The 27,245-nt window shown below is 31.8% G+C and overlaps 1 protein-coding gene across 5 annotated transcripts in view; it reads right to left on the bottom strand.

The window, feature by feature from the left end:
* LOC107452876 (puratrophin-1) overlaps window positions 1–27,245 on the bottom strand; it is a 388,240-nt gene that overhangs the window by 77,716 nt on the left and 283,279 nt on the right. For all 5 annotated transcript variants that reach the window (XM_087161971.1, XM_087161969.1, XM_087161972.1 and 2 more), the window contains exons 2-3: window positions 16,377–16,569; window positions 3,439–3,621 (exon numbers count right to left, since the gene is read on the bottom strand). In XM_087161971.1, the coding sequence (XP_087018097.1) occupies window positions 3,439–3,621; window positions 16,377–16,523 (330 nt within the window). In that variant the 5' untranslated portion in view covers window positions 16,524–16,569. The remainder of the gene's footprint in view (window positions 1–3,438; window positions 3,622–16,376; window positions 16,570–27,245) is intronic.

The following is a 27,245-nucleotide window of genomic DNA, read 5'->3' as shown; positions in this document are numbered from 1 at the left end:
GATCATGGGTTAGAGTCCCCTTGCCGTCAGGATCACCGTGGGAGGTTCTCGTGGTCTTTCTCTCCATGTAACGCAAATGCTGGTTAACTCCATCAAAAAAGTCCTCCACGAAGGCAAATTTCTCCCAATACTCGATGCAGGAGTTCCCTTGTCTTCTGGATTGGGTTGAAAATGACAAGGCTACAGAGTTGAACATGGGTAGTCATAAACTTATAGTTTGACTGTTCAACGACGGTTATAAAATAAAATAAAATATATTTCCTCTGGTTTTGATTTTTGAGTCACAAATGAGCTTTTCTAATCCTACGTTGAAAGGGTACAGCGCGCAAGTACATCTAGTTTCGCAGTGGACTGATCATTAAGACACGGTTCCCAGTAGAACACCGAAGTCAAGCATCACTGGCTGCGGTCAGTGTGCGGGTGGGTGACCACTTAAATCAGTCTACCAAGGATGGGTGGTATTGGTCCTCGTTAAACTGTTTTACCGTAAAGTGCTCAACTTCGCTCTCAGGTCGTTGGGCAATCGAAGCGGGGGGGGGGGGTACATCCCCCCTGGAGCTGATCAATATAGTGCTGGTATGTCTTAGAATCATCCTTAGAGATGTTTCTCAGACCGTCGCCAATATTTTATTTTATTTTGTAACCGTCGTTGAACAGTCAAACCAATTTTCGGGTTTACGACTACTAATGTTCATCTACGTATCCTTGTAGTTTTGAACCCAATCCAGAAGACAAGGGAATTCCTGCATCGAGTATCAGAAGAAATTTGCTTTTGAGGGAGATTTTTCTGATGGAACTAACCCGCATTTGCTTTACATGGAGAGGAAGACCACGAGAGCCTCCCGTGGTAAACCTGACTGCAAGGGGACTCTAACCCATGATCCGTCTACCACGGAGGATATTTCACGTCAGCACTGCGGTAGGTGCAAGCCGGATGCGTAATTCGTATTGGCCAGTCATCTCTGGGATTCGAACCTGGTTCACCTCATTGGAAGGCGAACGCTCTATTCCCTGAGCCACCGCGGTTCACTGTCACCAATAGCCCAATGGGAAGCTCTAGTGCGACGTAAATAGAAACTACAACAAGTACATCTAACCTCATTTCCATTGGTTTAGAAAATTCGCCCTGAATTTCTACTCATTGCATGCTTTTATAGGTCTTTTCAGGGATATTCGATTCGAGCAAACATTCAAGGAGTCTATTTATGCTGCCATACATCTACAGAGAGTACTCTGTTTTTTTCTTCCAGAACCTGTTATATGTATATTTGGTGGTTGTAAATCTACCCCTTCTGAACTGAATCTTCAATAACGTCTATTAAACAATATGAAAAGAATTTCATAAGTAATATTAAGTCGAATAATTCCTCTGTAGTTAGCACATAAAAGGATGTGGATGATAATTCTACATAAAAATAGCACGAATTTTTTAATAGACAGTGAGCTAAAAATTCTGCTAGTATTGTAATTTATGAGTTACAAAATTTCAAAAGAGTCGTGTATATTAATTTTCATTTCTCGAAGAATATTCAACCGATTTCGTTTAAATAATGTCATTTAAAATTACTTAATTTAAAATGATGCAAAACTTTATCTGCCTTGTCATTCAAAAAATGTTTGATTATTTTTGAATAAAATAATAATTGTCTCGATATAATAAAAAAATTCTGTCGCCGTCACTGCTGTTGCTGTCGATCAAGCTTCTCAAGATAGATAAATAGTGTATAGAACTATATTTAATGCAGTTTTCAGTTCCATATAGCTTACTAACATAAAATATTTTAATCTAGTATTCGAAAATCAAGACAGAAACTAACGTACTTCCTTCTTCTATGACTCTCCACACGGTGAAAGCATGCGAAGTGTAGAGAGTTCTGCTCTACGCCACCTGTACCCCATTTCGATCGAAAATCTAGATTGATCTCTGAAGTATCTGCCTTTAATTTTATTTAAAAAAATGCAGTTTTTTTTTTTTGTTCAAAGATCTTGACTTGATATTAAAATAACCGTAGTCAGCTTAATGATACACTGTTTTTCCTGAAGGTTTCAAGCTGATTTCCTGGGAAAGGATGCGATACTTCACTGGAAAGATCATAAAATTATTTGAATTTTTTCAAAGTATGAAATGAATCATTGTTCTTCAACTACTGACTTTGACTTCTGGGAATTATTCCATATTTACATAGATCAGGGGGGGGGGATTCCTGTCGAACCACGAATTGGAGAGTTCGTGTAGACATTTATTTTACTTCTCATAATGCTGGGGGGAGGGGGGAGGAGGAGAGAAGTTATAGACATTGCCATTTTTCATCTATGAAAAGGTACCCCATCATAGAATTGAGTTAACATGTCTTATGTATACTAGTGAATAGGAATTGTATTTTTGTAGTGGTAGATACACTACAGTATTTCCCCACAATAATTATATCTGTGATAGAATTCGATGAATTGATACTACTTGTCGATACATTGATGTTTTGTGAGAATCAGAGAGAGCTGTATTAAGATCACCGTACTCTTGCTGATCGTGAGAACTGTAATAAGATCAGGGTCGTGATTGCTCCTGTGTTGACATGAGCAGTCGTGTGTATGCAGGCCGAAGTTGTGTGTGATCGAGACTGAGTAGCAACAGCGCAGGTGGATAATGTCGCCGTCACAAGTAGCAAGTCAACTGTTCAATGTGAACCACCCATCGACATGAGCGTGTTTGTCGAGAAACTGCGATGAACAATCTAACTTTAAAATTTTAACTGTAACTGTAGCGAGGCGGAAGTTTTGTAAAAAGAAGGGGAATGATCGCCTCAGAGTAAAGAGGTTGATATGTTATGCTCATTTCTAAAAAGCTTAATGTTTCGTTTTCAATTATGTTTCTTGTTACGTTTTGTGTTAAATATTAAATGTTTTAAAAAGAAATAGTTAATTCCTTTAATGGCAGAACTTGTTACTTTTTATTATTGACATCTTTTTATTTTTACAAGAGTAGCGATCCTTTTTAAAGCGAAAGAAAAGCTTTCCATCTTCTCACCCGGAAAATCGAAGAACAACAGAAATTGCAGGTAAGGTAATTTTGCCTTTACCTTTAAATAAGAATTATTATTCAATTTATTTTGAGTTGATTGAAAAATAATTTTTTACAGTGTTCATATCGAGGTGGGAGTTTCTGTTAAGGCAGGCGTGTTCACTTCCGACCGGGTCACCAATATGAGGAGAGAAGTAATAGACAATGCCAACAAAGTTACCCCATCATAGAATTGAGTAAGCATGTCTTATATTCTAGTGACTAGGAATTGCATTTTTGTAGTGGTAAACACACTACAATGTCTTAAATTTGTTTCATTATTTCTCAAATGTATTCATATCTAAGTATTTTTCTTTCTCTTAAATTTAACAGTGAAAAAAATTACTTACGTAATTCCTTACGTAAAAAGAATAACTTACGTAATCCCTGCGGAGTGTTTTGAGGAGGGTTGAGACTGGACGTAGGTAATCAGATTCGAAATATTCCCCTTCTCCCGCCATGCTTCGACATTCTTCCAATAACTGTTTTCGAACAGACGGATAGGGCGTATACAGGGTGCCCAGATAGTTTTCCACCAACTTCTCTATTAAAGTATCTTCTCTCTAGAAAAGAAAAAAAAAAGTATTGAAGATTACATTGAAATTATCACATTGCAAAGTTTATTCTGATATTTATTCCAGTTTTTTCTTTTTACTAGATTAGTCCATTTATAAATTTAAAATTTTTTTTTTTTTTTGAAATTCCAATTCGTTTGAAAGTTATTGCAATTTTAAATGCCTTCGGCAAATTTTTTCGCTTTTTTTTATGCATTACATTTTGTTTTTGTTCCAATACGAGTCGGAAACGTAAAATTACGGAGTGAAGAAAAATTTAAGCAGTGCGATGAAATAAGATAAGAACTTAGCGTTTGATAATTAGTGCGAGAATTATTAAACTTGTAATTAAAAATAATGCGTAAATTATTTAACAGTCCGCTTAACTGAAATGACAGAAAGGGCCATTCTCATTTAGCAACTTATCGGAAGTTTTTTTTTTCTTCGGCATTTGAATTTGTTCGACAGTTATAACCATTTTGAGAGTTTTTTTTTTCGCACTTCCTTTCACTTTTTTTTTAATATTGTCTATTTATCCCTATCTTTTTTCTCTCTCAAAATCTTCATTTTAAACGCACGCTCTTGTAATAAATAAGATGTAATAAATAAGATATAAGTAATATAAATATAGCAATAATAAGCAAAATGTAATAAATAAGACTATAAGTAATATAAATATACAGTCAAACCTCGATATCTCGAAATATTGAAGAGAGAGAGACACATCATTCCATGCCACTGACGTCTTTATGTCCATTTTTTTAAAGAAGTTTATTATTATGAAAATTGGTTTTCTATTCTTAAATATTTTTTTTTCTTTTGGAATATTTTTTTTATTTTCAGAAAAAAAATCTAGACTATTTATGGAGAAAGAAATTCCAGTTATCGAGGGATTAGAAAGAAAAAAAAAATCGTGAAATCAAGTTTTTTTTAACATTGAGTGTATAGGAAATTTGAAGGGAATTTTTTTTTCTTCGAGATATCGAAAAATTCGTGAAATCGAGGTTCGAGTTAGTGAGGTTCGACTGTATATATTTTTTAAAGTCAATTCCTTCTTAGATCAACAAAGAAAAATTTTTTTTAGTTACTTTTTATTAAATAATTACAACCTTTTTCTCTCACATAAAACTAAAATTAATTAATTGAGCTTAATGAGTGAATTAATATTGGAAAAAACTGTATTAACATCAAGTGTCATACACTACGAGTTTTAAAAAAAATGTATTTGAACTTTTGCGAACATAAAATAATTAAATATTTAAATGTACGCAATAAACTATTTTTTTTTGTTCAAATAGAGCTATAAGTTAGAAGTGATCACTGATGTAATCTTTAAAATATGTGAAAAAACTGAATCGCTTGTAGTAAAATTTAAAATAATGACTAACCCTTAACCCATCAGAAAATTCCATTTCGTTTTTCGCTCATCCCTTTTTTACGAATGGATTAATATTTAAAAAAAACTGTATTAACATCAAGTGTCACCCACTACAAGTTCAAAAAAAAAAACTATTTAAACTTGAGTGGATGAATAAAAAGTATTTTACGAACGATTGAAAATTCAGACAAGATATAGAGAGAGTGTGAACTAATGAATTGAATAAAAAACAATACATTTGAAAGTTTTGTTTGTTGTCATTAGAACTCTTGCTTTCATATATATATATTTTTTTAGCAATCTGTTGTCTTAAATGCGTTTCCTTATGCGTGAAAGAAAGAGAGAAAGGAATTGCACGCAAACATGATAAAGCGTGACGCCACGTACAAAAAAAAAAAAAAAAACTCATTATTAATTGACACGTTCCACAGGCTATTATGAAGCAGCAGAAAAAGTTTTACAATCGTGACTGTGTTTCCACCTGTTGATGCCAGATCGAAATCGTTTGAACTCTGATCTCTTTAATTTCGTATTTTAGAACAAAAAGAAAGTTCGGAATAAGAACTAACAAAAGTGTCTTTAACGTGTCTTAATTTGTGAAGAAGTGCGCTTTATTAATGTTACAGAGACGGTTACAGTCATTTGAATGGCTAACCATCACACGTCGTAAAAATAGTCAAGTTTATGTTTCAGACTTTATTTTCTCGCTATTTTTTTCGGAAACATGCATCTAAATTATAATTTCATAATTGCAATTGTGGCATGATTCATATACAATTTCAGAAATACTTCTACATAATGCAACGACTACTTGAGTTACTACAAGAGCTGATTTACAAAATGTTAATCTTCCCAATGGAAATTTATTTTTCCGTTGTAAGTTGATTTACAATGGGAGAAAAAAGGATTTACCCAGAGTTTATTTACAATGGTACGAGAGTTGATTTTTTCTCAAAGAGTTGATTTACAATGGTACGAGAGTTGATTTTTCCAACAAGATTTGATTTACAATGGTACGAGAGTTAATTTTTCCAAAGATAGTTGATTTACACGACAAGACGAGAGTCGATTTGCAATAGGACGAGATTTGATATTTCAAAGAATAGTTGATTTTCAATTGCACAAAAAATTGATTTAAGAAAGTTTCTTTTTTCAAAGAAAGTTAATTTACAACGTGAATGAAAAAACGTGATGATTTGCTCGTTAAACTTCAATAGGCCGAAATCATCAAATAAAAATCGTTAACGCGTCAAAATTAATAAAGGTAAAACAAGCATTCCCACAATAGTCCGTTGTGGGCCAGGGAGCTCATGAGGGTTAATCCCCTACTTTTTCGTGACTAACGGCATAATTGTGGCAAATGCATTCTAGAAAAGCTGAAGAATTTTTGCTATTTTTCGATAATTTTTTTAAGTCAATTGGAGGTAAACCCTAAGAATGACCAACCTCCATTTTAATCAGGAACAGAGGAGGTTTCACTGTATATGAGAACAAAACTTCTAATGTAAAAAAACCTTTGGTATTAGTTTTTCAGAAGATAAAATAATCTAATACAAAACTTGCATTGTCTACAAATGCAAACTAAATGTTTCACTTGTGGCCAATTAAGTATTTACGAATGTATCTAAAGTTTTGAAATCATCGCTTATTGATACTTAACAAAATATAAATGTGGTACGGCAAAGAGAGAACCACGAAATTAATGATGATGTACTGATTAAAGGTTTTCTTTTTATTGATTCTGAAGCTGCAACCCCAGAAACATTAACTGACTCGAATATTTTGGACAGCTTGAAAAATAAAAACAATGCGACAATAAATTGTGAGGAAGATGAAGACGGAAAGGATGAAGAAATCACCAAACCTTCTTATATGATAAAATGTTAAAATCATTTGAAACAAATTCTATAGTAGATAATAATTTACAAGATAAAGGTCAATCAATTGCTATTTTAATTATGTCTCATGAATTTAAAACCTGTTTTGTGTTGTTTAAGTATTTCAAATGGTGATTTTCTATTTAACGAATTTTCCATGTAACGAACTTTATATCGGGGTTTAGTGACTTCGTTAAATAGAGGTCTGACTGTATTAGTATTCTGGTGGTCGCTTGAAAAAGTGTGAGTTCTCGTAATATGCTTTCTATTGAGCTATAACTGAATATTTTTTTTTTTTAATTTCCCCTCATTTTTTCTGCATCCCTTTATAATAATAAATATACATCGTACGCTTATTTCTTTTAGTTCCTTATATTGGATCGAATTTCCGAACGGTGGTTTAATAAACTTTTCTACTCTGCCTGACATTATTTTCCTGTCAAGATAAAACACGCTGAATGATTTTACCTGGTATAAAGAAGAAAAATAAAAATAGAAGTTATTGTAAATCAAGCAAGCATGAAACAGCTGCAGACCAGATGTGTTGCGAACCTCCTTCAGAATTAAACAGAAATGTCCCGTGAGCCAGCTTTTTGTTTACCCAATGGTGTCATTTCGATCCAGAATATGAAACTTCTGAACAGTATTTTTTCTAGGGAAATCATAAAAGCTTGATGAGGGAAGGGAAAAATAACTTAAGTACAGTCGGATCTCTATTTAACGAAGTTGCTAAATCCAGAAAAAAAGTTCGCTATATGGAAAATTCGTTAAATAGAAAATCAGCATTTTAAATACTTAAATAACACAAAACGGGTTTTAAATTCATAAGGCATAATTAAAATAGCAATTGATTGGCCTTTATCTTGCAAAATTATTATCTACTATTGAATTGTTTCAAATGATTTTATCATATGAAGGTTTGGTGATTTCTTCATCATTTCAGTCTTCCTCAAAATGTATTGCCGCACTGTTTTTACTTTTCACACTGTCCCAAAATATCCGATTCAGTTAATGTTTCTGTGGTTGCCGCTTCAGAATCAATAAAAAGAAAATCGTTAATCATTATTGATTTCGTGGTTCTCTCTTAGCCGTACCCACATTTTCTTCTAAAGGAATGTCATCCACCCCAATTTCTGAATTTTCCTCGCCGACTAAGAATTCAGCTTTAGCAAAACTGTTACGAATGGTACGCAGGGACCGATCAAGACAAATTCAGGCCCAAGGGACCACCAAGTTTTCCGGGCCCTATACTAAATGTTTTGAAATGACTTTATATTAAAGCAGAATATAAAATATAATGACGAAGAGTAATTGAAAAATCCGATTCTTTGCCGGTTGTCGAATACAAGAGAAGTCTTCTCAATTCTGCTTGATATTTTTTAGGCTTAAGGGAAAGTTGGGCAAAACCGAATGAAGGTATTTCATTTTTTTCCATAAGCAATTTAATGTGCAACATTGTTTAAAAATATATGGGTGATTCTCACGAAATACGACAGTTGACAGTCTTCTTCTCCAAGATCATATATATGTATCTATATACTACTAAAACTACTTTAGTATAACTACTAAAAGAACTTTTCAAATTTTTTTTAAATAAATAGCAGCAATAAATAGCATTGCTGTTAGCATTTTAAAATGACTTTGCACTAACATTGACTGTTTTGTATATTTAAAAAATTCAATTGAATTTCAAAATGTCATTTTCCTGTTATGTCACAAACAATATTTCCAATAATAACTAGCTTCGAGACTTCCCATACAATTTTCAATATCCAATTTTTTTTATCTCAACCGTTGTAAGCATTTCTAGAATATATTCAGAGGGTATTATCTCCAAAAACATTGCTGAAAATAAAACTTTCTGTCAATAATTTGTTTGTCACATGAAAATCAGTCATTTTCCTGGCCACTTTTTTTTAGTAATTTATAATCAAAATAGATAGCGCCAGCAACCTTAACCTTAACCTTAGGTTAAGAGATTGATTAGAATACCATCCAATCAGAACATGTCTTATTGCAGGAATAAAGAACCAACTTTCCGGTTCAAAATTTATTTCAAAAAATTTTACAAGGTGAGTAAATTTTTATGTTGTCATTATCCTGTCTTTATTAAGTCATTAATAAGATAAACTACATAGATTTACCTGAGTTATTTCAAGAAATCCTGATGTTTTCTGCGGAAAGTAAACGTCTTTGGTCGAAATGTTAAATTAAAGTTTAATGCTGTAAAATGACAAAATTGTCATTATCCTGGCCGTAATTTTCCTGGTTTTTGATTACCAGGATATTGTCACAGTTACCAAAATTTTTTTAAGACAGTATAGCGTAAAGAGGGAAAACAAATATTAACCTAATACCCAGTTTATGCAAGATTGCAATATGCTTACTTGTAATTAAAGTTATTTATTTATTGATTGATTGATTATTATACACAATTTTATTCTGTACTTATCGACAACAAAAACATTTTTGTCTCATTCCACAGTGGATAAAAGAATTAATTTAGGCAATTCATGGTCCATCTAACGCAAAGGCTTTAGGTTATTTTTGATTTTCAAAACTCAGATGGTTAAAATATAAAGGATAAGCCAAGAACATCACTGGATAATTCAATTCTGTCAAAGTCTTTAAACTCTGCTTGGGTCTGTAAATTAAAGAATGTAATAAAGTTGCAAAATAAAATGATTTGAAATATTTTATGTTAAATAATATAATAAAAATAAATTTCCGTTATAAATTATTATAAAATTAATTTTATTAGGTTATTTTAAGACATGGGGCCTAAAAACAGCGAAGGAAAAATAAACTGAAAATTTTTCTACCTATTATTATTTGAGTTTCTTAAGTTGAGTTACTTACTATTAGCTTAAAATGATTGTTTTTTTTTAACTTCTAAGCTAATATGTCATTTTCCTGGCATTCAAATTTCTGGTGAATTTCTTTTTTTTTTCTTGAACAAATGTCAATAAACTACATCGCTGTCTGTAAGATATTAATAAATGTAATTAAATAACTATACAAAAAAAATTTAAATTATTTTGAAGACTTTAAATTTGAAGAAATTTTTTTTCCGAATTTGTCATGTTTCCAAAAAATAACCTATATGAAAGAAACGTCTTTTAGTCTAGTTGAAAAACACGGTTTTTAAATTCTTTTTAAATGTCACTATTTGATCATGAATTAGGGCAAAATCAACCGGCGTACAATGACAAATAGCGAAAATGCGGGACAAAAATACGCGAAAACCGAACATAAAACACAGAGCATGAAATATGTTGTCCTCCATATTGACTTGAAAGAGGTTACTTTCACAAATTAAGTAATGAAATTAAGAACCGAGAGAAAAAAAAGTATATTTTGATTCGTGAGAAGTGGATTCACTGTTGTTTTAAACGTCTGCAACATCGAATGAATTTCTATGAACCGATTTTACAAATGGAAGACGGTCAATGGTCCCGATTCGAATGTCACGAGAATTGATTGTAATCCCCCTCCCCCTTAAACATATTAAAAGCTTAACATATCCCCGATAAACATCTTGCCGCGGCACATTAACATATCTTCTTAATGAGGAGACATTGGCTTAAGACGACACGAATGTTATTCCATTGTTTGTTCCAACCTCGAAGGAATCTACCAAAGGGTCACTCTCTCTCTGAGTGGAACAACCTATTTTGACTCACTATTCTATTACTAACTTAAAAATTACAGCTTTAGTGCAGAATGTGAGGATCAACTAACACTAAAAAAACGAAAACTGATTCATTTTTTCTTCCTACTAAGCACGCTGGAGCAGCTGCAACGTTTCTGCACACTTTCAGTCCGTGGCCAAATTATTAGACGCACTATAAGATTGTAGGCTAAATCTTAATTAATAAGGTGATACTACACCGCTTTATCGTTTTTATGCGACTGAAACCGGTTTGTACTTGTTTACGTTCGTGTATCAATTGGATAAATTAGACGATATATAATATAAATTCGACGATTGGATAAATCAGACGATATATAATATAAATTCGACGATTGGATAAATCAGACGATATATAATATAAATTCGACGATTGGATAAATCAGACGATATATAATATAAATTCGACGATTGGATAAATCAGACGATATATAATATAAATTCGACGATTGGATAAATCAGACGATATATAATATAAATTCGACGATTGGATAAATCAGACGATATATAATATAAATTCGACGATTGGATAAATCAGACGATATATAATATAAATTCGACGATTGGATAAATTAGACGATATATAATATAAATTCGACGATTGGATAAATCAGACGATATATAATATAAATTCGACGATTGGATAAATCAGACGATATATAATATAAATTCGACGATTGGATAAATCAGACGATATATAATATAAATTCGACGATTGGATAAATTAGACGATATATAATATAAATTCGACGATTGGATAAATTAGACGATATATAATATAAATTCGACGATTGGATAAATCAGACGATATATAATATAAATTCGACGATTGGATAAATCAGACGATATATAATATAAATTCGACGATTGGATAAATCAGACGATATATAATATAAATTCGACGATTGGATAAATCAGACGATATATAATATAAATTCGACGATTGGATAAATCAGACGATATATAATATAAATTCGACGATTGGATAAATCAGACGATATATAATATAAATTCGACGATTGGATAAATCAGACGATATATAATATAAATTCGACGATTGGATAAATCAGACGATATATAATATAAATTCGACGATTGGATAAATCAGACGATATATAATATAAATTCGACGATTGGATAAATTAGACGATATATAATATAAATTCGACGATTGGATAAATTAGACGATATACCATATAAATATAAAATATTTATTATATCAAGCATATTATAATAATTAAACGCAGTGTGGTTTTTTAATAATAACATGTTTTGCACGAGTTTATATGGAATACTTTTATATTTAAACATACATATAATGAATATTTATCCAGGAGATTTTTTATATACTTCCTATTTGTATTTATTTTTATCGTATTGCATGACAATGTTAACCGATTGATATACGAACGTAAACAAATGCAAACCGGTTTCAGCGGAGTAAAAAAAACAATACAGCTGTATAGTATCACCTGATAATTATAATTTTATATAGAATTTAATAGTGCGTCTAATAATACGGCAGGGACTGTATACCTTTAGACTATGAAATGGAATTCAAGACAAATCAGGGGTCTGTTTAGAAGAAATTTGGGTCCGTTAACGGACCCTTCGCAAAATATCTTTTCATAAAAATGGACCCTTCACAAACTATTTTAAATTAAAAACGGACCCTTCACAAAATGATTTTTCTTTTAATCGGATCCTTCACAAATTTGTTTATCTTCATTATTATTTTGCTAATCGAATAAACCTTTTCCAGGGCAGAAAAACAAGAAAGATGGATGTAAACGAATTAAGTTTTGTCTTCGGCAGACGATTCTTCCATTATTCGTCCGAAATAAATATTCTGCGTTCAGCAATATAAGCTAAATACCAAATATTTGTATGTTGCATCTCTCATTTAGAAGCAGCAATTGTTGTTTATTTTTTAAAATTTAAATTTTTTAATTATCATTTTACGGTGTTGAGCATCATCTTGTATGTCTTTACAATTTAAAAACTCCTTGAAAAAGTTTTTTCTTTTTGCAATAACGGACCCTATTTGCACAAATTCATAAAAGCGGACCCTGGTTGAAAAAATGTGAGTAATTTTTTCACGATTTCGCGAAAAACGGACCTTTCACAAAATGTCTGGACAGACCCCTGCAAATTCTTAAGCACGAATTTAAATTGTTTTGTATAATTTCAGGCAGCACCAGTTATACCAACTAAAAATCGTTAAAGCAAACTGTAAATGAAAGTTTCAATAAAAACAAACAGGATGAGGGAAGAGACAGGACTTTATAACGGAAACAAAATCTCATCGCAGATGGCATCTGATAAATTAAATATGCAGCTAAAGATTCCATATCCCGTTTTAATCAAATTGAAACAAAAATCAAAAGGATTTTTGAAGACTTAAAGAATGAAAAACAAATTTTAATGAAGAAGTATCAAAAGAAACATCCATCAGCTGAAAAAAAATCCAAATCTTAAAAAACAAAGGTAGGAAGACCAAGTTACTGAAATATATACAATAATAGACGTGGTTATAGGGCAACCATGGGTATCATCTGGATAGATGTAAATGCATGCTGAATGTAGCTAAATGCGTATGTAGCTAAAGAAAGTAATTCAGTTTCTTTTACGCGTTGGCAATAAAGAACTGAAATATCAAGCGAGTGAACAGTCATAAACATGGAACTAGCAACCATATCGATACTTTTCGCTTAGCCAACCAATATTTTTTAATTTTAATTAATTTTTGCGGCTTTAAAAATAAATAAAATAAAAAAAAAACATTTAAAAAAAAAAGTTGGTGGGGGCCTACATTTTTTTGGCGATTTTTCACTTGCTCCCGGCTAACCAAAAAATACCACAAAATCTAGTGGAAATGACATCTTCTAAATAAAATCTACTTAAAAACAAAAAACATCGATTTATTTCCTTTTATACATGCATTTTCAACTGCCGTAAATGAAGCTTTATAAGGTTCATTATTTAATTCAAATTGACTCCTATTGTATCTTCAAAATGATTTAAAACTTATCATTGTTTATATAAAGAGTGCAAAAAAAAAAAAAAAAATGAACGGAACACCCTGAATATCTTTTGACCTCAAATACGCTAATTAGTACAGACGATGTATTAAATTATTTAATCAGACGCAATAAGATACTTTCTCTGAATAAACACACCCTTTTTTCGTCGGATTACGATTTCTGAAATTAGATAAATCTGATCCTTATAGTTTGGTCAGCTTTTAACTTTGGATCCCTCAATGTTAATTTATCTTTTCATGGATTGCCAGTCAGGTAACTGAGTGGTCAGCGAGCGTGAATGCAAAGCCGGCAGTTAGGCCGGGATAGCCTGGTTAGTAGGGCACTGGATCCATATCCAAGAGTTTGTGGGTTCGATCTCATGCCGGCCGAAGATTCACCGTGTAGTAAATGGTGACTGATGCACGTTAAATCTGTCGAGTCGTAAGGTCCTCCATGTTCCCATAACAAATCAATACCTCTGGGGGTACTGATCCAGGAGTATCTTTGTCTTCTGGATTAGTTTAAAATTACAAGGTTACGGAGTTAAACATTAGAAGTAGAAAACCCAAAATTGCGTCGGCTGTTCAACAACGGATATAAAAAAAAGATGAAGAAAAGCCGATGGTTGTGAGTTCGAATCATGAGGCGGCTTGGATGTTGCTCTCTATGTGTTGTTTTGTGTTGTGTGAGTGGGGCCCATCCTACGGTAATATTGCTCGGTTCTGTAATTGAGATTCACAAGTGCCGGTCAGGTAGTGTTAAATGAGGAACGTTTCCGGCTTTTTTTTTCCGATGAGAAGATCAAATTGCGTGCAGTTAAAAAAAAAAAAGAAATCGTGAATTTTTCCATATTTCGAGATGGTTTTTCCATGATGGTTCAATGGTAATTGTTGTTCGTTCTCACGAATATATCATCAAAACAATTATTTTTTACGTCGGACCATCATAAATTAGTCCGAGTTCCTACATTGGGATGATGGTAGTTTATGATCTTTCCAATATTGGATTTCTAAGAAACTATGATCAAAATCTTTGATGGTTCAGCATGAACAAACCATCAAAACAAGTTACTATTCTTAAGTTGGACCATCATAAATCAGTTCGAATTCCTACATTGGGATGATGGTAGTTTATGATCTTTCCAATATTGGATTTCTAAGAAACTATGATCAAAATCTTTGATGGTTCAGCATGAACAAACCATCAAAATAAGTTACTATTCTTATGTTGGACCATCATAAATCAGTCCGAGTTCCTACACTGGGATGATGGTAGTTTATGATCTTTCCAATATTGGATTTCTAAGAAACTATGATCAAAATCTTTAATGGTTCAGCATGAACAAACCATCAAAACAAGTTGCTATTCTTATGTTGGACCATCATAAATCAGTCCGAATTCCCACATTGGGGTGATGGTTTCTTATGTTGGTCACCATCAAAAATATTACAGTTCCTGATGGAATTATTGATGGTTACCATTAAGATTATGTTGCTCCATCAATAGAAGACCATCAAAAATTGTTTTGGGTAAATGCACATTTTCAGTTGCGTCTATTTCTTTAAACACGCATTTTGAGCTGCGTCTATTTTCTTAATGTAAAATCATTCGTCATATTCTTCGGATAAAATTCTTCGTAACTAAGGAAAGGCGAAATTCCGAATAAGGAATTGTTTCTGATTACGCAAATGCAGAAGGTACTCTTAAACATATTATAAAGGATATGTAATGCTCACAATATTTTCAGTAAATTAATTACCACCTAGCATATCGCACTAGCACTACACTGAAGGGGAAAAGGAAAAAGTATCTTCGTTAATAAACAACTAGTTTAGAAAAATAGGTAGAGAAAATTTAATCATCCCGTCTTAAGCTCAGAAAATCAATCCGTCTAAGTTACTTACTGTGGCAAAGGGACAGAGGTCTTGGTTCTACATGCCTGTCTGTTACACTATAACTTTATCATACCTTACAAAGCAATAACAACAAATTCAGGGAGTAACTGAACATTTTCACTGGTTCCTGAATATAAAATTACAATAAGTAGAAGCTGTTTTACAATTCCATCTCTGCATATCGATTTCCTAACCGTCGTTGACCCAACTTTTGACTTTAAGACTGCTAATATTCAACTCTGTCGCCTTGTCATTTTGATCCCAATCCAAAAGAAAAGGAAACTATAGGGAGAAATCTGCTGGGACTTTTTGATGGAACTAACCTGCATTCGCATTACACGGAGAGACAAACCACGAAAACCTGCTAGTCTGACAACAAGGGGACCCACGATCTGTCTACCACTGAGGATCAGCACTGTGGTCGGTGCAAGCCGGGTGCGGTTTTTGCTTCGACCAGTCATCACTGGGATTCGAACCCGGGTCATCTTATTTTTTATTATATATTTTTTTGGATTATCCCAATTTTGGGTTTATGACTACTAATGTTCAACTCCGTAGCCTTGCCATTTTGAACCCAATCCAGAAGACAAGGAGACACCTAGATCAATACCCCCAAAGGTATGATTTGTTATGGGAACATGGAACACTTTGTGACCCGACAGATTTAACGTACATCAGTCACCACTTACTAAACGGGAAGTCTTCGGACGGCGAGGATCGAACCCATAACCTTTTGAACATGGGCCCTTCCAACCAGGCTATCGTGGCCCTGGGTCACCTCATTGGGAGGCGAGCGCTCTGAGCCAGTTATGGTAACTCGAGTGTTAGTGTCTTTAATTTCGAGCTCAGTTTCTTTCAAGATGCTAGCCGTTTTAAATCGAAACACTTAATTTCTCTCACCTTGGTAGGGATGTTCCATTTTGAGATAGCTTGTAGCAATCCTGATTTCTGTGAAGAAGAATCGGCTGAGTTTTTCTTCTCGTCCACCCTCTGAGATAACCGCCGATGGACGGTCTGACTTCCAGCAGCAGCAAATGACTTATCCATCAATCTGGTTGCTTCATCGTTTTGAGTGATGTCTCGTCCATCCTATCTGAAACATGAAACAACATTGTTCTAGAGTGTTACGTAAACAGCATCCTTTTTAGAATTTTTGAGAAATCCAGAAAAACTGCCTCGTTATCCTTAATGCAGAACTGTTTATGTCAAGACATATGCAGTTCCTTTTAATTTTTTAAACATTTATATACATTTACTTAATAAAGGTTGCAAGTTTTGTTCGCAAAATAGATTATTTGTCATATTAAAGAAAATAGTTAACTTGAACCGCGTGGTTAAGTTAAGTCAATTAAGTTGAACCGTGGTGGCTCAGGAATAGAAAGCTCACATCCTGATTTGGTGCCCCAGGCTCGAATCCCAGAGATGGTTCATAGAGCACAGTGCTGAAGTAAAATATCCTCAGTGGTAGACGGCTCATGAGTTGGAATGTCCTTGCCGTCAGGCTAACCGGGGAGATGTTTACGTAATTTGTTTCTCCATATAATAAAAAGCAAGCTAGTCCATCTTGAGTCCTTCACGAAGGCTAATATAGGATTTCTTCTGGTTTGGGTTCTAACTCCTTGAACGTTGCGAGCCATAAATACAAAAAATGTATCAACGCGACTTGTAAAATAATTTAACTTACGAGATACACAGTTAACCTTGCAACTTAATATAAATTAGGACATAAATCAATGAAGTAACACCACCCATTGACATCACGTCAATGGGCTGCTGTGTTGGAAAAGACACTGTTCATATAAGTGTAACTGTTATGGAGAAATTAAAAGCGTCATCCCATTTCCAATAGACTCTCAATAGATATCACAATCCCAATAGATTCTCAATCCCAATAGATTCTCAATTGAATGCATATTTTTTAAATTTCCTTCTCTTTTCTTACAAGGACTTTTTTTTACAAGGACTTTTTTTTTATAAGGATTCTAAAAGTATTTGTCAAAAGCGATACTTTGGCAATGGCCAGTTCTTAATCAGGCTAAGTGCAACGAACATATATTTGTGCAGTAAAAATAGGGTTTAAATGAAAAACGAAATTAAAAAAACCTGCGGTAAACCCTCTTGATAAGAACGCGTGTTTAGGGCAGACATGCATAGTTTTTCTACGGTAAGAACTCCTCCCGCCACAAAGTCTGAGGCTGTCTGCAGCTATGGAAACAAGACTAACGCATTTCAGGGAGGGTAGTTTCTCCTCACTCTAGGGCTAACACAATAGACCGGAGAAAAATATTCTAGTTTGTCTAAGCTAAGAACTCCTCTCGCCACAAAGTCTTCTGGTGCTATGGAAACATGAAGGGTACAAGAAGGGTAGTTTCACTCTAGGAAAGAGATTCCCTTTCTCTCGCCGACTCGAGCCGAAACCACTCTAAAACAGTGATTCTAAAACTCATCCCTACTTAAAATAGTCATACCTCGTTACCATAGTCACCGCCACTGGTCCTGGCGAATGGCTGGGGGAGTTCTTACTTTAGACAAACTATACTGGTGTTTCCTATAACGCTAATCTCTAGACAATTTTTATATTTCTTTTAAAGCGTTTTTTTTTTGTTATTATTTTTGTTATAATGTTGAATTCAGTCGAACGGATTTATTTCAAAAACAATATTTTTATTTAAACTTAACGGATGCAATATTGACTCGTTTTTTGATGGAAGTTCTTTTTTTGACTTTTGGAAGTTATCGAGAAAGCGTTCCATTACAAAATTGTACTTGCAATTGTAAAACTCAACAAACTGTTAGATCGATTCTCTATTGATTGGTTTCATTCAATTTAGGGTATAAAAAAAATGAAATACCTTATTTGTCCCCATAGTAACTGAATATTAGAATGAAAATTAGCCGACTTCTAATGCATATAAGTATTTGCAAGTTTGGAAGTTATATAGTGTCTCATTCGTATAACTTATACTGTAAACAATGCTTCCTTTCTCTAGATTTTATATTTTAGATGCACAAAAAAAAAAGAAGAAGAAATAGGTAGGAATTTGTTCTAAGCCATTAGACGTATCCTCTCGGAATTCGATTCAGCATAAAATCTACTTGGGAAGTAATTTTTTTTGACATGCGTCGGTTTTTGACGGTTTTAACCACAGATAACTTGTATTGAAAGCTCCAGTTAAAAATGTGAGCACGCTAGTTACTCTTAAAGTGGTAGATTTCGGGATGGTTAAATTATCGTAGCGGTGTACTGTAGTAATTCGAAGAGTGGAGATTCTTCCAAGATTTTACTCTCATAGATACGAACTAATAAAAAAGGTAATTATTAATGAAGTACATTTTTCAGCTTCTTCCACAGAGGGAAAAATACCGCCCCGGAAGAAATAATTTTCTTTCAAGTTAAGTGGAAGACCAATTTTTTAACCAATTTTTTAAACAGATTATAATTGAAATCTAATTTTAATCTTGATTTCTAGGTAATGTAACAAATCATTTTAAATACGTTAACAACTAAAAACTTTCTTCAACTAAGGTGGAAGAAACTTTTCTTTCAAGTGGAAGACTTTATTCCTTCAACTTTCTTAAATCCCTATTGTTTTCCTCATTGACCTGAGGCGAGTCTTGAAAATGACTGCGCTAATTATTGCTGTTCTTAGAGCTCGCCAGACGTGAATGACTCATGACGTGAATTTTTGAGTGTTTGAAACATGACAGCTTTTATTCACGTCTTCATATTTTTTGAAGTTAAAGTGAAATTTTTAATTCTCTGCTCCAGTTTCATGAGATTATTCAATAAGTAACACAGTTTTCTAAACAAAATTAAAATACTTAACGCGATATTAAAATAAATTTTATGTCAGATAATGGCTTGGTTCTTTGATAGAAACAATAATAATGTATGAATATAGTCACAACTTTCTAAAAAATCAATGCAGCACAATTATTTTTATCATTTTTTTTTTGCTGCTCTGAAAAATATTTTTTTTAAGGATGTTTAAGAATTTCAAAAGTCGAATGAGACAATGGAATGGATTCAAAGTTAAATAGTTACAGGGTCAATCATTTCGAACAAGTTGACATTCATCAATCCAAAATCTACTCCAGATGTATTTTAGAGAATACTATAGGGCATATATAGATAGAGTTTGTATTTTACGCTCTTCATTTTCTTCTTTTATTTGATTAAAACTACTCAAATTATATGGTGAAATGCATAATACGACAGAGATTTTCACTGCTTTTTCTTATCTCTCCTGCCTCTGTTAACAAATTAAAGGAATCCTGCCTCTCTTAACAAAAGAAAGGTATCCTGCCTCTCTTAACAAAAGAAAGGTATCCTGCCTCTATTAACGAAAGAAAGGTATCCTGCCTCTCTTAACGAAAGAAAGGCATCCTGCCTCTCTTAACGAATGAAAGGTATCCTGCCTCTCTTAACGAAAGAAAGGTATCCTGCCTCTCTTAACAAAATAAGGGTATCCTGTCTCTCTTAACAAAACAAGGGTATCCTGTCTCTCTTAACAAAAGAAAGGTATCCTGCCTCTCTTAACAAAACAAGGGTATCCTGCCACTCTTAACAAAAGAAAGGTATCCTGCCACTCTTAACAAAAGAAAGGTATCCTGCCACTCTTAACAAAAGAAAGGTATCCTGCCTCTCTTAACAAAATAAAGGTATCCTGCCTCTCTTAACAAAATAAAGGTATCCTGCCTCTCTTAACAAAAGAAAGGTATCCTGCTTCTCTTAACAAAACTAAGTTGAATTTCTAATAATTTTAATAAGTTTTAATTGCTTCTAACTGTTTCTAGCAATTACAGTTCCTGACAGTATTATTAGACGCACTATAAGATTCCATGTAAAATTATAATTACAGGTTTTTATTGTTTTTATGTGACTGAAACCGGTTTGCACTTGTTTACGCTTCTGCATCAATGGGTTAATATTGTAATGCAATACGCTAAAATAAATACAAATAGAGAAGTATATAAAAAAAAAATCCCGAATAAAAACCCATTACATGTATGTTTAAATATAAGAGTATTGCCAAAACATGCAATTATTAAAAAACTACATTGCGTCTAATAATTTGATCTGATTATTATAATATACTCATATAATGCTTGGTGTAATAAATATTCTATATTTATGTAATATATCGTTGAATTTAACTCATTGATACACTTACGTCATCAAGTGTAAACCGGTTTCAACCATGTAAAAACAATAAAGCTGTATAGAGTATCACCTGATACTCTATACAGGGACTGAAAGCACGCCCAAACAGATTTCAATTTTGGGATTAATGAAACCACTATCACGGTATAATTGAGCATCAATAAAACAATAATATTCTTGCCTCCTTACGGTAAAATATACCAACAATTTCTATTCCTAATTTCGCAAAAAAAGTTCATTAAAACTATTTTCCGAACATACTAATTACAACTATAAAACAATTTGTATTTCAAAAACATTTCTTAATATACCTTACTTTATTAAGAAAAACCTAACATTAGAAAACGAGCAATTTTTTGAGATGATGATTCTGAATACATAACGGTTTTGGAATTTTTTTCACAATTTTTTATTTTTAGTATTTTCTTTGTTTAACAGAATAAGGCATATCGAGCATTTTCCGGATATAACAGTATTTTGTGAGATATAATATTATTAACAACTTTTTTAAGCAAATTTTTTCAACGTGATAATAAAATTGTAGTTAAAGAATTTTTGTTCCCTTTTGAAATACAAAGCAACCTGCTGTATTTCTTTAAAATCTTTTTTGCATTGTACAGATAATAATAATAAATGCATTTATTATGTTAATTATTTTCCTTACTCAAATAAATAAGCAGCAATAAAAAAAGACTATCCATAATTTTTTTTCATTTTTCGAAACATAACATGCTTAGTTAATAATCATTATTTTAACGTCGAGTCATCTTAAAGCAGTAGAATGTTTTTAATTTCTAAACGAGGATTAATTTTCAGCTAGGTGGCAATAGTTATAAGCGTTTCTTTACTAAGAACTTGACAATAATTTAGAAACGAACGTTTAGTTTAAAAGAAATGCCAAATTGAAGTACTATAAAAAGAGATTAGTATATTATTGAAAAATAATCTAGGTGGCAGCGTAAAAAAATAAGATTTTGAAAAATAAAAAAATATAATTGGGTATACTATAGCCTGCGTCACAGGTTGTGTTATTCCTACTAAATTTAACCCATGAACGGCATTTTCTGCGAGCCTAACTTCAAGCCACAAATAAACAAACGAAGTATTTGATCGTTTAAATAGCTGCTCGCCAGATTTTATTGCATTATAAAGAAAAGTAATTGATATTCGATTTTTGATTAATAATTGATTTATGTGGATAGTGGCATAGAATTTAGCATTGCGTCATGGTAAATGTTATTCCTACTAAGTGGAAGTAGTTGTGTTTTTTTTAATATTATACCCAATTAAATACTTGGTAAATACGCGCGGTCAGTTAATTAAAAAATTTATTTTAAGATCAAAACGTTTAAGACGATAGATGTTAAGAAATTTTAAGATGTTTAAAAATGTTGGCTACTTAAGCGGCAACTTTATTCTCAGTTTACGACGAGTACGAGATACGATTTTTCCTGTGTCGGAGATTGGTTTAAAGGACATCGTTCCATAGAACGTCCTCAAACTCTTCTATGACCGCACATCTCTTGCTTGGTCCTCAGTCCCTTACAAAAAGGCTTACAACTTCTTTATGATAGACCTTTTATTCCCATAAATAGGTAGAAATGGCCAATCTAAATCAAGTCCGTCTTGTTATCATTGTGTTCACAACTGTTCATTTACCTTTTAAAGAAGGACTCTAGTTGGATTTTTCTATTATTATTATTATTAAAGAAAGTACAACAGATAATTTTGGTAAAGATAATTTACATCAAAGGGTAACTTTAAAATGTTAAGAGAAGCGTAACTAATAATTTTGTACGTAAATATAAAATTTTTAATAGAGGGTACTGTAAATGTTAATTAAAGAAATTGTTTCTGTTTATTTTTTAAAGAACTCCTATCCTCAGTCTCATTAGCGACATTAAATATCAAGACACAATCTCAGATTATCATCGTTGATATTTCAGTTTTATTCAAGAAAATAAGACGATAACTTTTATAAAACTTATATTTTCATAAGTTGTAAATAGCTTGATAATAATAAAATATATATTTGAAGAAGCTAATAAATATATTATTCCAAATCTGTGTATGCGTATGAATGTAATTGAAATCGTATCAATTATTAAAGAACAAATTAAAAAATAAAACTTAAAAGAAAAATCTAATGTATAATCACATTCTATCAGAAACATGCTTTTATAAAACTTGTTGAATATAATGTTTTTATTTAAATTTATTTACTAAATAACGAATCAATTTTTAAACGACTTAAAAAGAAACATCCTATTTTGTAATTAGAAGAATAAAAGAGTGGAGATCGATTATCCGCGGTTAAAAAATATGAATGAAATTTTACGCTAAGTCAACTTCCTTATAAGTTAACCACATTTAAATATTTCTTCAAGGTCACCTAAATTTTTTTTTTAAAAAAATTATTATCTTAATATTTCTCGGCTTCTACTAAATAAAAATAGGTAAAATTTTAGATTACTCAATAAAACATATGTAGATCGATATGGTAAAAAAAAAATTATGCCTCATAATTCAAAAATTCTTTCATCCACAATTAAATGAAGTCATAAAAGTAAATGAACAATTATTTAAATTGTTATTTGCAGAAAATAATCTTTGGGTAAACAGGTTTCATCAGTGGTCGCATTTTTTAAAATTTTTTTTTTTTAAATTGCCCGATTAGTTGTACAGATATGACTAAAACGTAAAAAGTGAAATTAACATTAAGGGGACTAAACTTTTATCTGCTTTCTTGACTAAATAATTAGGGCCACAATTTCCAAGTTACGGCAATTCCCTTTATTTTGAAGGTTAACAATCCAAATATGTAAAAAAAATATTCATGCAAAGTAATTTTTTTAGGCTGATTTCGTAATTTAATTAATAATTAGCACTAAATAATTAGCTTACTTGAGGTCACCCCCAAGAACCATTAAGTTTGTTGTGGTAATTTTCTTATAAAATTTTTGGAGTTCTCCTTGCACTACTGTATTGATATATTTTGCTTTGGTTATATTGATACTACATTAGAAAGCACTCTTTTTTGCGTGTATAATCGTGTGAGCTGATAAAAAGATTATATCTTTTATTTTCCGGATTTTTTTAAAATTTTTTTAAAAATCTTTTGTCCTTTCTTTCGGAATTTTTTTTCTCCGGTTTTCGTTATTTTTCTTTCTCCCCTTTTTTTAATTGTTCTGTAATTTTTCCCTTGTTTTCTCTACATTTTGAACATATATATATATATATATATATATATATATATATATATATATATATATATATATATATATATATATATATATATATATATATATATATATATATATATATATATATATATATCAAATAGCAAATTGAATTAAAAATTACCATTAGCGTATAGAATGTTTATGAATACTCGAGCCTACTTATGATAGGATGATTAATTGTTCTTAAATTTCTATATGATATGAATATTATTATTTCGTTTCTAAAAAAGTTGCAAAATGCAAATTTTTATAACTTTTTCCATTTATTTTACAGTTTCTTTCCTATTTCTTGCACAAAAATATGCTTCTTCCGGATGAAAGTTCAACCTTCTAAATGAATATATATATATATTTTTTGTCGCATCTATTAGACAAAAGACGTTAATAGGTAGGTCAAATCGATTGTTAAGGGATATTGAGCTCATTCATTGCTAAAGAGATCGGTATCACAAAGTATCTCAATTGTTAGAAACAAATTGGGGACAAAGCGGCGTTTCATTTTAAACACAGACAACCTTCCAAATTGTGATATTTATGAATGAGCGTGACCGACATAGAATATATATAGTCATGAGAATTATTGTTTTGTTTCGATCGCATATTCAGTCAACACTCGAAACAAATCTCTGTAATTTTAAAGAAAATTTCTCAAATAATAATCACCTCTAAACGACAAAATGTTTATTCATAATTTTGTACTCGGGAATTTTTTTTAAGAATACAGTCAGACCTCTATTTAACGAAGTCGCTAAATCTCAATAATAAGTTCGTTGTATGGAAAATTCGTTAAATAGAAAATTTCTTTTTGAAATACTTAAACAACGCAAAACCGGTTTTAAATTCATAAACACTAGACATCATTAAAATAGAAATGGATACACCTTCATCTTGTAAACTAGTATCTACTATTTATTTTACAAATCTTTACAATAAAAGAAACCTGCATGGAAAGCAAGAATAGAGCATAAAACATTATCCAGTACATGCTGCATACATTTTCAACTTAAAAAAAGCTAAATTTATGTATAAAATTACAACTGAATTTAGTGTAAAAGTAATTTTAAACATACATTACGACATGCGTTCTTAAGTTTAATGGCTACTGATAAAATCCATTCATTTTTCGTTTAAAATGCAAACAAAAAAGGAAAGGGATTTTACTGCTTTCTCTAATAGTTAAGTGGTTTCGAAAATAAATTCCATTAAATGCGTTGACAAGTTTGAAATGTTCTGAAGTATTTTGGGGGCTAGGGAAAGTGGATCTCAATGAAAAGTTCGTTCAATAGAAAATTCACTTCGCTATTTGGAAGTTATTTTACAAAGAAATTTCCAAAATGATTTTAGTTCCTAGAAAAAAATTGCAACATAGAGAAATTCGCAAAATGGAAGTTCGTTAAATAGAAGTCCGACTGTATGTTTCCTTCCTGAGAATGATATTTCCCTTGGTCCCCCCTAAAACTACAAAATGTTCTCTCCAAAAATAATTTCTGTGCAGATTTTATTTTAATTCGTAAAAAGTTAAAGGTTAGAACATGCAATTATTAATAAAAAATAAAGTTTCCAGAATAATATTCCCCCATAATCTCTTAAATTTTGAGAACTTATCAAATAAAATGTTCACAAGTTTTTTTTTCTCGATTTTATTAAAATGATATAAAGTAGGTACAGTTTCTTTTTTATTTTTTACAATTCTATTAAATATTAAATAATTAAACAGTAGAAAATAACTTAATTTGGATTTACTAATAGAAAAGCGCCGAGGTTGGTGCTTTCCGTATCTCATTTCAGGAACTATCCTGTTTTGGCCATTCATTTTGCATTTTTTCTTTTTTTAGTTCCATTAAAAATTATAATATATCTCTTGTAAAGAATAAAATTTAAAAAAAAAAAATTAGGTTACCATTTGTGAGGAGGTTATTTTTACTACTTCTAGACCAAAGAAATAAATAAAAATATATATTTTAAGTCTAACTAAACCATTAAAAAGTTCTGATATAGAAACAAAACATAAATTTTATTTTATAATCGTCGTTGAACAACCGGCCCAATTTTTGGGTTTCGAACTACTAATGTTTAACTCCGTGGCCTCGTAATTTTGAACTCAATCCAGAAGACAAGGGAGGAGTTTCGTAGAGGAGTTTTTGATAGAACCAATCCGCATTTTCGTTACATGGAGAGGAAGATCACGAGAACCTCCCACCGTTAGCCTGACTCTAACCCATGATCCGTCTATAACGTCAGCACTGTGGTCGATGCAAGTCGGATGCGGAATATCGTATCGACCAGCCATCGCCGGGATTCGAACCCGATTAACCGAATTGGAAGGTGAACGCTCTATATTCTGAGCCATCGCGGCTCGAATAAATCGTACTTCAACCCAGACACGTTCTTGACCCGGACGTGATTTGAACACGCAACCTTGCGACGCTGTTAGTTTTATTACTAAAAACAGAATTGATGCTTGTCATTTGAAAACAACAGGCATGTGGTCATTGTTGCACAGAATAGTGTTAACTGGCATAATGGAAATTTCCTGCCTTAGATAAATTTCAACTAAAAGTCGTTGTTTTGAAGCTGTTTAACTTTCTTTGAGAAGCCGTTAAGGAAAATATTTACGTTTAAAATAAAAAAATTTTAAACACGTGGTTAAAAATCGTAAAAAAACACTACTTTTACTGTATATCATACTTTAAAATGCCGCCAAATCTATTTTAAAGAGCTTACGATTTAGTTAAATTCGAAATATCTGCAGCTTTTTATACATTTTAGTACCATCCTCTCAAAAGAAGATATTTGCAATTTTAGATTAATATTAGACACCAAACCAAACAATCACCTCTCCCAATTCTAACAAATATGCTGATTTTTTTTAATTTCAATTCCGCATTCACTATCATACACCTCGATTATGATGATTCGAAAGATTTTGATATTTCTCTCGTTTGTTTTTCCTTAAATGTTATTTGCGAAATATTTAATACTTTTTTAAAAAAATATTTCTCTCAAATATTTTTTTTATTTAATTAAAAAAGAAAAAAAAAAGACTGAACAAAGAGTGCGTAAAATAAAAAAGGAACACAACTTCTGATCCAGTGATAAATGAATCGCATACTAAGATGCAATTTTAATAATTCTCACTTTGAAGATGCTAATTAATAAGTTTAAAAAAGATTAAAAGAATAATGCAAAGAAATTTGAGTGGAGAGATATACTTCAGAACAAAAAAAAAAAAAACTTTTATATGTTTGGAGCAAATAAAGTTTTGAAGTTATCAATAGCAGAGGATATTCTAAGTTAAAAAAATCAGACACAAACTCATAATTCTTCTAAATGGTTATTAGTTTCATTTTTTCATCTGCTGTC

The sequence above is a fragment of the Parasteatoda tepidariorum genome, chromosome 4 (assembly GCF_982258835.1).
Source record: "Parasteatoda tepidariorum strain Cologne lab strain chromosome 4, Ptep-v5.0, whole genome shotgun sequence".
Classification (NCBI taxonomy): domain Eukaryota; kingdom Metazoa; phylum Arthropoda; class Arachnida; order Araneae; family Theridiidae; genus Parasteatoda; species Parasteatoda tepidariorum.
The sequence above is the reverse complement of the archived record's forward strand: the minus strand, read 5'-3'. Positions and strand labels throughout refer to the sequence as shown.